This window comes from Ischnura elegans, chromosome 2 (assembly GCF_921293095.1).
Source record: "Ischnura elegans chromosome 2, ioIscEleg1.1, whole genome shotgun sequence".
Classification (NCBI taxonomy): domain Eukaryota; kingdom Metazoa; phylum Arthropoda; class Insecta; order Odonata; family Coenagrionidae; genus Ischnura; species Ischnura elegans.
The window spans coordinates 132308150-132324222 of record NC_060247.1 but is presented as its reverse complement, the minus strand read 5'-3'; the positions used below and the strand labels follow the sequence as shown (position 1 = coordinate 132324222).

Below are 16073 nucleotides of genomic sequence, written 5' to 3'. Positions count from 1 at the left end.
GATAGAAAAAGACGTTAACGCCATGCATTATTAATCCAATAATTAACTTGAAAAGATTCTCAAAACCCTTATTTTGGGCGTATTTCAAGCTGTTACATCTATAGTCACCATACCACAGACCCGTTGATCACCACCAGCATTCAGAATTCTTCCAACATCGTGCCGAACACACGGTACCGCCCCATTATGCCAATAGGTGCCGCGAAGTGCTATGAAAGTACCCACAGATATATACAATAGATTGGCAATGGGAGTGGGGGGGGTGAAGCCATGCCTTTCTGCTGGCGGCCATGTTGCTTTCACCGACCTATGCGTTTGCGTAAGTAGGGAACTGGAGGAAAATTACATTGTGAAAGATAATGGCGCATTGATTAAGGCTATGAACTATAGAAAACGTTGTCATTTTCGTTTAAGATGTATCCAATTAAAAAGAAAGGGACCGATCTTGACACTTACGTGGTAAATTAACCAATCTTTGAGCGGAACATAATTGTGACGAAGTTATGAAATTGGTAATATAAGCTGAGCTAAGATTAATACTAATTCGGTTCCTGCTCAATATTATGGAATTGGAATCCATATGCATGAGTTATCTCGAAAAAAAAATATTGTGTCCCAAATGTAGAAGGGGCGTAGCAGATGGGGAAAATGGTTAACTACGTCGTCTGCTAGTGTAGGAAGGTAGCCTACAATCGTGAATACATGGTATTGTTCACCCTTAGATTTACCAGCGACATTGTCACACTATTCAAACAAAATAATTCGAAAATTCCAAAGGTTTGATGCTTCCACTTACTGTATTTTTGTTGTCAAAGAGTTGTTGCTCAGTTAGAGTTGTCAATTAGACGAAAAACGTAGAAGCAATGCTACCTAACCTTTCACTGCCATAAGTAATCGGGCCAAAAATATTACGTAATTAAATTTGATTCAACCTATTTAAACCCATTATGATCTAACTTTCTGAGCAAGGCATGCTGCTTGGTGCTGTAAAATGCTTTTCTGAGGTCGTAAAGAGTCAATGCGATTGAATTCCTATCCTTAAGCATCAGAAATATAATTTACATTATTTTATATAGGCAGTGTTTTGGATTTCCCCTCACGATCACCCAATTGCGAACTTGAAAAGAAGTTATTGGCTTAAAAAACTCAACGATTTGATCCATGATCATCAATAATCAGTTTCATGTTGTTATAATATTCGAAGGGGAAGCAGACTATAATATAAATCTTACATCATGAGGGGGTACGTTTTTAATTAGAATTTCTATCTTACCGGGATAAGTGATTATAACAGACACCATGTTCTATATAGAAGCCACAAAATGATCAAATACCTGATAAGTGCTACATGGAAAGGTTGAATTATAATGAATGTGACCGCGTCATTTCACCGCGAGCACATGCAAACCATTATTTAAGCGATCAGTTTCTCGGAATTTCACTCAATAGATATTAACAAAGTCAAAACTTATGGTTTTGAAAGAAATTCGTTAAGTTTCCAGATAGAGTTAAAGGTGCATAATACACGCTCTACATATCTAAATAAATTATAATACTACAACGGAAATAAAATTCCGATACAATGTAATAATGCAACAGCGGAAAGTATATGACATAATGGAAACTGGAGAAAGTATTTTCTTGGTAAACACAGAAAACACAACTGAAAACATCATGATGATTCCGTCATCAAAACACAGACACCGAGACAGAGAATGCACATGTTATTAACCCCTCAACGCCGTCATGCGTACCCAGTACGCATCCTGACCTACTGTATATAACTTTTTTTCTCCGCCAGATATTGTATTTTAGATTAAAACAAATTGCTCTATCTTTTGAAGAAATGCTTTCCCTCTCCAATAAAATATTCATAACGACTTTAGGCCTTCAGAAATTTTTAAAATGATTCGATGAAATTCCGTTTTAAACCAGCACATTGACGACTTCGGTCGAAAAACTCAACGCCTATATTTATTCAAATCGCTTGAAAAATTATTATATAGTAGCGCACAACATTATGCAAGTTTACAAAAAATTTTAATGATAATGATCGTATATTATGAACGATATAAATTATTGAATGATAGTATGCCAATAAGGTGAAGTCTTCAATCTCATCCGGCCGCTGGGATGGTATTTAAATAAATGCCCGCCGCGCTTGAGGGGTTAATTACCGATCCTAGAGATATGAAGCTACTGCATTTGAAATGATATCGCTTTCAGAAACTCCGGTAAATATCCGCTTCCGTCACACACCTTTAGAATTTGTTTTCGAGAGCAATTTGCATTTCAGCAAAAATAACGTGTCACAGTTTCATGATGCTATTTCTATAACTATGTGAATTTTGTCAACAATAAATTTAAAAAGGTAGAGCATAACCTGCACTTCACGTGATATAAATTTCGTGGCGATACGTACAAAAAAAAGGCTTTGGAAAATATTTTCATGCTCTGTGAGATGGAAGCGGAGACATTACTGAACGCAAACCATGCTTTCCTTATATCTATTATTTACGCGTGTAGAGACACATTTTCGCCCCCAGGAAAATTTCCCCTCGTAGTATACTTAAATGTGCACCCCCACATAACGCAGTGGTTCACCATTCTTCTTTTAAAAAGCTCCAAAAGCAGGAAAAGTAGCCTCTCAAATACACGTATGTTAATGGCACATGAGCAACGGTCGGTGAAAGCAAGATGGCTAGTTGCGCAAAATTCTTCTGCCGGCCGGCTTCAGCGCCACCGTGAGGAAAACATAGGCACTGCCAATCTATTGTATATATCTGTGAAAGTACCATAGGAATGCGACTGGTATTTTAAGAGAAAATAGGATAAAGGAAGCAAGTAATATTTATTTGAAACTAAACTTGGCACACATATGCAACAATGAGACTATTTACACGCATCAGAAGTTATCTACCACAGAAATACGGAAAAGTGGCGTGGCTCATTGTAAAAATTTCGGATTCCATTCTTTCCTCCATTTTCCTTTATTTAAGCGGGAATATTAAATGTAAATATGACAAGTAATTCTCAGCTCTGGAGTAATTAAATTTAATTTATTTCAAATCATCTGCGTAAGAGTTAAGACCACGTTGACATGACCAATAATTTCAAATAAAGTGTTACTTTTCTTTATTCGTATGTTAATACGTATTAACATCTACCTTTATTAAAAGTTAGTAAATATCAATTTTATTCTCCCAAACATGAGGACCGGCCAACTCAGAAGACAAAGGTGAATTTTGGTTCTTGAATCAATTTAGTTTATACCATATAGAAGAACACTGTCTTTTGAAGGCCCGCTAATAAAAGGATAGTGGTAAGTGAAAGAAGCCGACCCTGAAATTACCCTTGGTGACTTTTCCTAATTTAATGCAGTTTTTTTAAGCTTCAAATACCAAATTTTTCAGCCTCTCGCAAGATTTCTCATGAAGAGGGCTTTATTTTATATCTATATCAAAATCCGCATTCAACAGAAATTAATTCATTTTTATTATATAAGTTAATACAGCTAAAATAAATTCATTTGACTGTCTTGTGCTCAAGCTGGAGAATTATATAATATATGGATATTCATGACAAAGATGAGGTGAGCTCTTTCCCTCCACTTTTTCAAATTAACTAAATTCACCCTTTGCATGAATTGACCTTTTCATCACTTCAACCTTATGATGAAGTGACAGTGCTCCTTTGAAATGCTGAAGTGGGCTACTTTGTAGCTGAAACATGCATACATATTCGTCATTTACTCTCACACATCCTTGCACTTTCATTAGTGACCACACTCCTTTGGAGCTGATTCTTCCAAAGTCAGGCCCATTTGTGAGTGGGTGCATGTGTTTTTAAGGGCTTGTGCAGCTCAGTCTAATGTGTCGTGCCATATGTAGTGACAATGTTTTCAACCAAAAAAGAAAAGTTTTTAATTGATATTGTGTGTCACAGTGAACCATGGAAAAAAACTGAATACATACTTTGGTGTAAAGGTTGGTTATTAAATAAGCTATAAAGAGCAATACAGAAATTAAGTTTGGCAAGAAATTTACTGGCATAAATGCATTTGAGTCAACCATGATTCCAGAAAACTGTACCGTCACAAACAAGTATTGAATGCGCAGTGACAATGACCTAGCTGTCACCATGATCACTATTGTATGTCTGCCTCGCAATAGTCCATACATGTGACTGAAGGCCTGGCATGCCTAAATGTGTATAAATTTCAGATTTCAGACCTATTTTATGGTGCATGTTGTACTCCATATACGAGAATTTTTCATCCAGCATTGCACGAACGTGCAGTGCATGACTGTGTGTGGGCTGCTTAGCCCTTTTGCACCGGACGTCGCATATTGCCGACAGGCATTTTCATACAGAGAACACCTGACGTCGGGTATAGCCGTCGCAAACTTTCCTACGCAGACGACTGGATGTCGGGTATGGCCGCCGCGGGGGATGGGCAGCGACCGCAGAGGTAGCTATGGTCGGTGGTATTCTGGCCTGGCCCGAGAGCCAGCTTAGTGAGACCCTTGTGCCTCCCCTTAGGTAATTAAGCCCAACCCTCCCACTCATTTATGATCCTTCCCAAAGCAGGAATTTGCGGTGAAGTGGTTGAAACAGCCATGGTTTTTGCAAACAATTCATTGCAAACTCAAATTTTTTATTCATTGTAATGAATTCTTCATTTTGTTCTGTGCGTAGGCAAATTTTAAATGAAATTTTAGTGTTATTTTCAATGAACTTCTCATGTGAATGCCTTAATACCTTGTTCTTCCATACGGGATGAAAAATATGTAATGGGGAGATGCTGTTGTTTTATTGTCATTATCGCTCGTAAATGTTAAAATCCGAATAACTTCCTATATTACATACCCTATATTTTCTGATTTATTCATTTTCCCCCAAGTAATTACTAATAGGCCGGTATTCTAAGGTAATGTAACTTGTATATCCAATTCCGTAACTACGTTATATGCCCTATTGTTAGCTACTCATTTTGGGTGGAACATTTGCTCAGCTGTCTGACTATGTCTTGAGTAAACTATGTGGAAAAACCAAACCTTCCACTCCAACAAATATATTGTACGCGCATTCATACAGTCCAGGTGTTGAGCGCTAATGACATTTTCGCCGAATTTTTCGATGGCCCTCAACGATTCTTCGAAAAGCGATCCTTAATATACCATTGAGCTAGTTCTTTCATGGGTTATCAGGCTTGCATTCCTTTTTCCCTACCCTTTTATGAAACAGAAGGATGGGAAGTATTATATCTAAGTTTATTCAAAGAAGAATTTTGGCACCCAACCTTCTGAAAAATAAAAAGGTCCTAACTAGGTTATTATCAACGCTTGAAATCCATTTAAAATTCCACTATGCTTCAAAATATGTAAGTTATTATTATATGAGTGTAAATTCTCAGAAGTCATAATAAATAATTATTTATAAAAAACACTGGTAAAATACTAGGTTGACCACGGACTCCCGCCAAGAAAGGGTTCAAGGATCGTGTGAGAGGCAGGCATAATGGCCGGGCACCCCGTTGAGTTGGGTCCCAAATCCGAGGGACGAGTGTACCCGGGCAGCTCACCCCCAAAAAAGAGCTCCGTACACAGAGGTTTAAAATATTCTTATGCTACACGTAGCGTGGTAACGTTTTGCTTTCGTAGTCTCCGGTAGGAAAGGGTTAAGTGATTCCACTAAAAATATGCTTGTAGATCCTTGTAGACCGGTCCTGGGGTGGGCAGTATGAGATGATATCCTACAGGATGGCTGTCTGCCATGGATACTCCTGGTTTGAATTCCTGTGGGAATTTTCGTTGGGTCCTCACATATATGTATGTGGAGGTAGAAGAAAGGACTAGTTGAAGTTAATGGGTGGGAAGGGGGGATTTTTGTCATGCAGGAGTTCATTTTGGAGGGGGGAATCATTCTTGGATCATTTGTTTCTATTCTTGAGCCTCTAATTTGCTTCATTTGTCTTCTACATGAAGGATTTTTGGGTCAAAATATCACTTTTATGAATAGAAATTAAATGTTTGGCTATCATGAAGGACACACACATCATAACCTCCTTGGAGAATTGATTGCTCTGCTAAAAAAATTGAAATTTTTGTTTTCTGATGTATTTTCTGAAGTAATTTACATTTGCCTGGATTAGTTAATTCACAAACTAGCATGTATTATTAATTTTTTTTCTCTTGACCTCTATGATAAGAGTTGATTAATGCCTTGGAGTAAGTCTTGAAGAATTAAAATGCAACTTGCATGCATACCTACACTAAAAGACACTAATCAATATTATTTGTAGGATGATCCACTTTCAGCAATGTATAATATTATATAAAAACACAGAAGCATTCAAAGTATCAGACAGTACTTGGTCTATAAGTATTCCCGAGAAAATCCAGGCATATCATGTTGTTAACACTTCAACTGCAGATTCTGAAATGATGGAGAGCAGGTAAAATGTAAATATTTTCTTCTCAATTGCTTTGAATGGTATGAAAAGATAGGTAACTAATAATGCATGCATGAGGCATAGCGGTCAGGGAAACATCTCTTAATAATCACACATTAAAAATACCTAAGCTCGGAAAGTTTCCTTCGTTTGATAGGGGAATAATAATCCTTATTTAAGCCAAGTGCTACCAGCTAGCAGGGTACTCAGCTACCTGCTAGCAGCCTGCGTCGTATCAGCGCTTAAAGCCTCGCCCCAAGGTCACCTCACAAGTCGGCAGGGGGAACCAGAAATACGTCACATGGACTTTTTCCCATCATTGCTACTTAGCCGTCGCGTTTTCGCGCGCTTGAATTTTTTCACTTTTCGTTTAATCGCGAAAAATAGATATCATCATTTAAAAATCTAAAAGTGTGAAATTCGTACTCCAGGAGTAATAATATTTCGATTTAGGCAATAAAAAAATAATAGGAAACCACCAATTGAAATGGTGACATGAGCATAGAAAAAAATAATAAATAAGGAGAAAAGTTAAAATATACCATCCACTCACTTTTCGTTGAACCAATCACTTTTTTAATACAATTTATATACAATAATGATATAAAAAGAGTACAAACCATCACACTTCAAGGCACATTGCAATTGCACTGATGACAAAAATAATTTTTTTCATATTTAAATAACAATCCATAATAATGCCTCAGCTTTCATGATTAGGTTTTCAGCCAAAAGACTATCACATAGGCAAACAAGTACAAGGCTATTGTCAGCCACAGATCATCCTTCAGAAAGACTATAAACTGGATTTTGAGAGTTTAACTCAAAATTCATAAACACTCATTTTCTATGCTGCCGTAAGTCAAACAACTGCTAATGCACGCAAAATTGAAGTCTAGTTTGGAGTTGAACTAGCTCCTCATGAACTGACTTACCAGCACATTGCTCAAGGATGCAAAAATGTTCTTCTCATTGCATTAAATACACAAAATATTTCAAGCGTTACAATTCTCTAAATGCAAGTGCAGAAGCAATAACCCAAATAAGGCACAAAGAGGCTAACACTGCACCTACCACTCAACATCTTGCCATAAAAACTAATGATTTGAGTGAGAATGAGCATTATCTTACATCACACTGTAATCAGAATGTGCATGGTTAAGGAGGACTTAGGAAATAAAAACGAAAACATTGACCACTCTAGAAACCTTATTAGATACAAAACCCATTCTTCCAATCACTTACATAACTGAAATAATATGTATTCCTTCACATACTTCAGGTCATGAAGCCTTAATAATTTTTCACAATTTTCAACCATTTTAATTACCTCCCTTTTCTAAATGATTCATCAAACCAAAAGATGCTATTAGTATTGGCAACTGAGAAATTATTTCTGAGATTAATTTTCAAGATATTACCCAATATAAATTCTCAAGTGAGTAATGCCAACAAAGTTCATTAAATATATTAAAAAATTTGAAATAAGAATGATTAAAGACAATAGCTGCCACAGCCTTTCAAAGCATTCATGTACATGCAGGCATAAGAAATTTTAGTAGAACTCATGTAAGTATAGCTGAAATATATAGGGCATAGATGTTCACCATTACGCCTGAACTTGAAGAACCTACTTGAAAAAAATAAAGGAGAAAAAGGCCTTCCAATGGAATAGGATTCCATGTTATTTAAAAATAAGTTATATAACTTCACTTCTTTCTCCTTTCAGTGGTCACAAAAACTCCCAAGTAATAGCCTTCAATAAGCTCCAACTTCCATTGGTCTGGAATCACATGTTAAAAAATTTACTCATACTAGCCACACAGAAAGCATACTTGGGACTTCGGTTAAGAGGAGAGATAGTGAAGGATGCAACAATATTTTGGCTACCACATGAAAATAAGTGGCATGGAGAGAGGCTAAGAATGGTCATGCTTAGCACCACTTCATGAGGATGTGGAAAGCTTTCTTCAGAAGGAAATTGGATAATTTAGCGTTAGCATTAACACTTAGTCCACAGCGCATATATGACTTCTACGGATCCTCAGGTTAGTCAGCCTCCAAGTTCACTTCTAATTTTACAATGAATTTTCTGATTCGCAAGAACATATGAATCAGTCTCGATCCCACGTACCTCTCTGAAGTGGCACAGCCACTGAGGTGATAACACAGGCAAGACAAAGAATGACACTGAAGATAATAGGAGAAGCTGTTGCATCATGAAGTACTCATTTTTGGAACCTTTGGATGATGACAATTAAGATAGCACAAGGTAAATGCCCCTGGATTGTTCAAGTCCAGACCAGCAAAGGCAAAAGTACTTGGAACCAGCCACCTGATGCTAAAAGAAACACAACCAATTTGAGTGCAGCCCATGACATGGATGGAATGAGAACATTCAAATTGCAGGAAGAGATCTTCTCTCTGCTTCCGACAGCTCTGGATGCCATACATCAACAATTAACACCAACCGTGGAGAAGTTCCATTGTGCCACACTTCATGCTCAAAGCTGTCATCGAAGATGAAAACCTTGCCAGGCTCCCAAGATCTAAAAATAGGGCAATGAAAAAAACCATCATAATTAATAGCAGATGAAAATTTAACTTAATCAAAATTGGCAACACTCATTATCCGTTCACTTTTGAACTTCATGTGTTAATAAATCTTTTTAGTTTGGCTTTATTTGGTCGTCATGGCCATTACAGATATTTAAAGTTTGTTCACAAATATTTGGATTAGAAATTAAAGTCCTTGATTCACAGAGTTCTCATGGAGTAAGTACTAGTACAGGCCAGAGTGAGGCATTGAGTGATATATCAACTAAACTTTACTTCATATCAAGAAGAGCTAAACGAAAAACTACTTTATGCCACTGAGCTAAAGTATAGAAAAAAGAAATATCATCATTTAATATCATTTACAACACTATAAGCCATGCAAGTTTGGCTTTTTCTGAATCAATGATGAATAAGCAAAAACATCCTCTGACACCATAGGCCCACCCAGTTGGCATTGATTATGTTAATGTTTTTTATTTGCAGCATGAAAAGAGCAATAACGCAGGCGTTAAGGCTTAACTTTTAGGTACACATTTCTTTTTTCTGTACTTTATCACAGTGGCACAAAGTAGTTTTTCTTTCAGCTCATATTATCTGTCTTCTTTTAATATCATAGGTAGTCAAGGCTTTCCATAATGTATGTAACATGATAGCAAAATTTTATGTTTACTGCTCAAGGGACTAAATTTTGTGACTAAATTCTGTGACTCACACAAAAAAAACAAAAGTAAATAAAGCTTGCTGTAGCTAGAAGTGAATACTGACTAGATTTTCTAAACCATTTTTCTGAACTGACGGGAGCTGACCTTGAGCGTGCTCGAAACACACCCACTCTTCTAACCAATCACAGAAGAGCGACAGGAGAAAGTGTGGAAGAGCCCGCAGTCTCTCTCCGGACTCTGTGCAGTGCACATCGCTCTCCAGCTAGCAGTGTTGCCAAGCCGAATCTTATGAGATCGTACGGCACTCGTTCTGCCGCCCCCGAAAGTACCGTTATTCCCAAGGCTGGCAATGCCGGTCGGCCGGATGGAGGGGAGCTGAGGGGAAAAGGGAAGGGGATGGAGGGGAACGGAGAGGTGGAAGGGGCAGCGTTTCTCATTGGCTAGTTTCTATTTTCCACCCAGCCTCCGTCAGTTCGGAAAAATGGTATAATGGGACACAATGGGGAAGCTAGCGACCATTCATTTCAGCACAAGGTCTAAATTACAACTTTTAAATTATGTATTGCAAATTGAGTATGAAATATAAGTGGGTAAAAATTTTAATATGGAGTTTTTATGCCTCTAATATTATTTTGCCCTTGTTTCCAAAAATTGTGCACACACTCCATTCTTCTAACATTTAAAATGTGCCCCAATGTCCCATCTTAGCAAAGCTATCAAAGTAGCACACAGAAGGAATCAAAATAGTCCATTAGCTGCCCCGACAAATCCATACACTTGATGTGATTATTCGAGAGTTCACTGGCAGCCAGACCTCCAAAATACTTCATCTAACCTACTTTACTGAAATCATCATATTCTCAGATGATCACGTTACCCTAAAGCTTTGAAAATTTGTGACACATACATCTTTCACATAGTCATGCCCATGCATCACTGCAAATAATAATCCCATCACAGCCCCCTACACCTTTTACCAACTTTATGTGTATTTATCATAATAAGTTGGGGCAATTTGAAAATCTGGAAAATGGACTTCACGCAAAAATCAATTTCGGTTGATTTCTCCCTTGTCTCAAAGAATCAAAATTTTGAGGAACTTTATACATTATTGAGTAATTGGGAAGATATTGATGCTTTAAAACATACCGTGGTGGAAGGTCGGCCACTCCAATTGATGTGCCAGGTGGTACAACAAGACCAAGATGAGAGCGAAGGCGACAGTTGGTAGGGCCACAATGGGGCCACACGTGTGTTCCCGGCATCATGACACTAAACTTGACTTGACCCCTTCGGCATGATGCTGCCGCTGGGAACTGCGAAACAATCCTACAAGTCTTTGGTGCTCGATTACAGTTTGCTTGGTTCTTCCTCCCTGAAAGTGGGGCAGATTATGATCTCTTAAAAAATTTACATGCATACTGTTCAAAATGAAAGGCTGCCTTTCAAATATTTTCATATTGAATTACTCAGCAAATAATTAAAAATGGCTAATGTAAAAAATGCATGATAATACATCATATAAATTTCTTTTAACTTGCATTAATTTTAAGAATCCATGCTATTGTTCAATAAAAATAACAGTATTGATAAATTTAACTACAAAGGGAATAAATTTAATTTTATATTTGTAGGAATAACAAGACCTTAATAACAGAGAAAGAATTGCAACCATTACATGATATAATGAGAGTACGTTGATGCATGTCCTATTAATCTTTAAAATAGAACAAGTAACTTTCTTAGGCATATTATTAAATAAGGTGAAGTTACATCTGGTGAGTATAAAAATAAAATATGTAAGTAATTCTGATAACAATGAAAATTAAGGTAACATGCAGAAGAATCCTGACAAAAGGGTTTTCTGGAGGAGAGAAAATTTCAAACACTAAATGTGGGAAAACACTATGAGGGCCTGCCATTATTTATCAAATTTTAGAGTCTGCAATGATTGTAGCAGCTTCCCACAAATAAAAAATATTATTTTAAGTCACTAATATGTGTCACATGCAACAATAAAAAATTTACATGAATTGTAAGTGCTCTTCCCAAAGAAGGTCATAAAACTGATAAAAAAATGGTAGGTAAAATTAATTATGATAAAGAATTTGTGGATGATATTTTAAGAGAATTATAATATCAATTAACCTCAAAAATTCCCACTCAGAATGCAATAGTGCATGGTCATTAATAACAATATGTACTTGCATTTTACACATTTCTTCGTGGTCTCCATGCATTTTTTTTTCAATTACCATATTTGCACGAATCTAAGATGAGGTTTTTTCCCCTCCTAACTCCTGCAGAAAAGAGGGTTCGTCTTACAATCGGATGCAAAATTCTTGATGTCAATCGGGTTGCATAATTTACGTCAAAAATTTCATGGATACCTGAGTTTGCCACCCGATAGCTTTACAACGAAAAATCAACGTCAAAAATAGCTGTACAGTAATTTAGCTTATTTAATTTTGCGTTCAAGTAAAAAATCATTTTCCATTTTAAGGCAGCAGGCACAGATTCCGTGCGTGCCGATCAGTCGCCGGGTGCACTTCTGCCGTATCCGCGAGATCGCCTGCGTTAGCCTGGGTTCGGCTCCATTCAAGTTAAACCTTGATCAACTCACAAAATGTTCGTGTGATTGGTTACAATTTACCTAAATTGTAACGTTAAAGCCTCAATGCCGTCGCGGGATAAACTGCTACAAAGACGTCGCATTTATCTCAGAGCAACGGTAAGAAATCAAACATGATTTGCCTCTGATTAGAGAGATCGATTCAGTTGTGTTCCCGTGCCTTTCAGAGTATTACGATTGCAGAGAAAAGAAGTCATTACACTGCCGCTTTCAAAAGAAAAGTTATACAATGGAAAGCCGATCTATCGTTCCCGCATTGATCATTTTCCCGCATGTTAATGCGGCATTTTTGTCCGAAAACAGGATATCAGGTTATTTACAAGTTATACTATTACTCTCACTTGTCAGAGTTACTGACGAAGGGATATCTTCTTAGGATATTTTGTTTCTCCCGACTAAAAATCCAAATTCATCTGCCCATCTGGCGCTACGCTAATTAGAAAAGAATGGGTATCTTTAAGACAAAAAATTTCATGGCGCAGTCATATGGTCATGCTTCACCCTCTGCAGTATGCTCTGCGTACGCGATAGCATCAGTTCCATACTTCACCTCGTACGAGTGGTTCCCTACTTTCCAGGGTGGCTTGACTTCAAACTACCGAGCGTTTGCCGCGTGGGTTTAATCAAGTCTTTCACTAGTTTAATTCTATTCGTCTTTGGACCATGGTCCTGCCGAAGAAACTATTAGTCGAATAAACAATATGACCTAAGTGTCTCGATAAAGTACTAGTATTCCTGTAATTAGCTAAAATCTTGTTTGAATCCTTTACTGAATATCATACATAATTACGCGCCAAAAATCCTGAATTTCCTGGGGCATAGGCAACCAAGTCAAACATTCCCGCATTCATCGTTCATTCGTATTGTTATCAGGAAAAAAAAAATTTTCCCTTGTGGAGTTCCAAAAAAGGGGGGGGGGGTCATGTAAGAATCGTGTTCGTCTTAGATTCGTGCAAATATGGTATTTTCTGTAAAAATGAGGTGTCTACTTGAAAACGCATCATCATTTCAAGGTTATACCCATGATAAAAACTAGGGAGGGGGGGGGGGGGTAAAATTTTTTTCCTAAAAAATATTTTTAATTTAATCACATTTCTTATCCTGATACATATCATTTTTCGCACGTTTAAAGAAAACTTGTGGAAAACTTTCATTTTGATCCAGTCATGAATATCTTCAAAGACTTTTGTGATTTTTGCTAGGGGAGGGCAGCTTCCCTCTCGTACCCCCAGCTGGATACGCCCATGCATCATTTCATCATTAAAGGTAAGCAAAATAAATATACAGGAGGAGATTGTTCATCCAGAATTCTTAACAATGGAATATCTATATATTTAAAGGGAGGTTTTCTAGAATTTTGCCAACTTGATGTTTTCTGTTACCCTGGAAAAATGAGGGCCAATTGAGCTGCTAAAAAGCCTCCTGTACGTACATTTTGGCTTCTATGGCAATCCAAAAAAAAGAGAATCTAATTTCTAGCATGCATATAAGTCGACGGCGATTCAACACAATGGTAACAGCAGCCCGATATACCCACACCAACTGACCTTGGGCAAATAAGTCGAGTTGCTTCCACTGCCCAACGTCCCGTAAGTCTTCTGCCTCATCTCGGAATGGATTCTTGCCGTTGGGCGCATCCAGAAGGGCCAGTCCCTCATCTCGTATCACCTCCCAGTTCTCTTCCAGGGCCCTGAGGTATTTGAAAAATTGTCAAATTAGAACAATATTCTAAGGATCAAAGCATAGACAAGTTCTTAGGAGTATCGATACACAAAAAAGGATGACAGCTACGTTAATGTGACTTAAATATGTAAATGACAAACAAAAGGTGCTGATGATTTACAAGGATTAAGTAAATTATGATGTGAATTGACTGTGTGGGCAAATGAAGCTTCAGGTTTTGTTCAATTAGCTTTTGCTGAAAAAAAGATTGAATATACTTAATCACATACTAACCAGGATGGATTAAGGTGGCGGCAGCCACCCCCTACCCCATAAAAAATGGTAAAATTGTCCAAAGTAATAGATGAATACCTAAAAGTCACTTGACTACACATATCAGACCTCAGACAAATTGTCATTATGAGGTATTGCACACCACTAAGTTACCATGGTAAGCAATGAACTCCAGAGCAATCGCCTTAATTAACCCTTGTTGCCAACAATCATTTCTCAAAACTCAGTAAAAGAGAAATATGCTTTAAGGAGATTCTAAGAATATTTCATGATACTTTCTCATTGCTATGAAAAGTTAAACTGATTTATATAAAAAAATAGACAGAAAAAATCATTCCCCAAGTTTTTTCAAATACTAATTAATTTAACAGCACGCACTTTACTGTGAGATAAGTTGAAGGTCTTAGTAGCCCAATTGGTTTGAGTCAAGGTCACAACAAATGATAATGATTTTTCTACTGTGACATTGGGACACAGTATTCTTGTAAGTAGCCCATCAAAGAGTTATTTGTGGCTACTCTTCAGTTATTTTGTAAAAAGTGGCTGAAATAAGAGTGATGCTCTACTTTGTTTTTTCTAAGCCATACTCAAATAAGCACAATACACTACAAATAACTCTCAAAAGAGCTATTAGTGAATCTTATTGCCACACATCTCTGACGAAAAGAATATTTCTTATGAATGCTCAATTCCAAAAAAATAAATACAGGTACAATCATCTAATCTTGGATAATTTCATTCATACACCCTGACATTAAAGTTTTGAATTCTAAACTATGTAACAGGAATATCATCTCAGATTCATTTTAAGAATTATATAAGAGTTTATTTAAGCACTTAGTGGTATGTGAGAAAAGCCATGATGCCTACAACTTGTACATGAAAACCTGCCATACATCAATTGCTATACATTTACAAAAGAAAACACATTTAGAGGCAGATACGATTGGTGGCTTACTGTACCTGAAAAATTCTACATAAGTAGTCTCCTCTGCAGTCCACCACGGTTTGCCCTTGAGACGTTCCACATTGTAAAGGGATCTTTGATGCTTAGAGAGAAACAGCCCCTTAGATGCTCCCTCCTGGTACACCTGAGTACGTAAAATTGAATTAGTACATGCACAGATGGAATTTGTTTATTTTGTTTACAACAGTAGTCCAGACAAAATGCTGTTTTTATTTATATGTCAGTCTCAAAATTATACAGGTCTTTTTTTTATCCTGAATAAATAAATACGATCCCTTTGTGCCAGAGTGAATACATTTTTTTGGTCTTCAGGCATTTAAAATCATACAAGGAGGACCAATTACTAATAAGTTTTACTCAGTCAAAATCTCATGATAAAAATTAACTTGGTGACCTTTCTAATCTTGAAAACTACAACAATAACTTCCTATTTTCTCAAAGATTAGTCAGCATTATTACCTTTTTAGATTACCTATCATTTATTTTAGCCAATATTTCAGATTTCATTCAAGCCATCATCAAGGCTCAGAAAATGATTTCTCCTCTTATTTAATACAATTGATGACTGCTCAGTGAAGGTGGAACATCTGAGCTAATACACAATTATAAGAGTTTATTTAAGCACAATAATAATAACAAACATGATAGACAGTAGTGACTAATTGTGGTTGATTTTCAGTTGTATTCAATGTTTTCCCAGCTAGAGGAATATTGAGGTTGAGAGGAGGTCAAATTTTCTTACTAAAAATAATTTTAACCCACCAACAGTCAACAACTCTAATAGGGAAAAATAACTTTTAAAACTAAATGCTGTTTTACATTCCAACAACCCCTGAATCTTGA

At 36.9% G+C, this 16073-nt stretch overlaps 2 protein-coding genes and 1 long non-coding RNA gene across 3 annotated transcripts in view; 1 reads left to right on the top strand and 2 right to left on the bottom strand.

Annotated features, from left to right (window-relative positions):
* The window catches only part of LOC124154644 (tudor domain-containing protein 7-like), a 70205-nt gene extending 69990 nt beyond the window's left edge, over positions 1 to 215 (bottom strand). The window contains exon 1 of the mRNA XM_046528497.1: positions 114 to 215. The gene's annotated coding sequence lies outside the window, so the exon portion shown is untranslated. The remainder of the gene's footprint in view (positions 1 to 113) is intronic.
* A 2582-nt stretch (positions 216 to 2797) lies between these two features.
* LOC124154646 lies at positions 2798 to 3948 on the top strand. The gene is made up of 3 exons (XR_006863977.1): positions 2798 to 3013; positions 3215 to 3322; positions 3414 to 3948. It is a non-coding gene; the product is annotated as an uncharacterized LOC124154646 (long non-coding RNA).
* A 3059-nt stretch (positions 3949 to 7007) lies between these two features.
* LOC124153257 (retinitis pigmentosa 1-like 1 protein) overlaps positions 7008 to 16073 on the bottom strand; it is a 65859-nt gene continuing 56793 nt past the window's right edge. Inside the window, exons 14-17 of the mRNA XM_046526354.1 lie at positions 15227 to 15354; positions 13855 to 13997; positions 10825 to 11050; positions 7008 to 9003 (exon numbers count right to left, since the gene is read on the bottom strand). Coding sequence (XP_046382310.1) covers positions 8853 to 9003; positions 10825 to 11050; positions 13855 to 13997; positions 15227 to 15354 — 648 coding nt within the window. The 3' untranslated portion in view covers positions 7008 to 8852. The remainder of the gene's footprint in view (positions 9004 to 10824; positions 11051 to 13854; positions 13998 to 15226; positions 15355 to 16073) is intronic.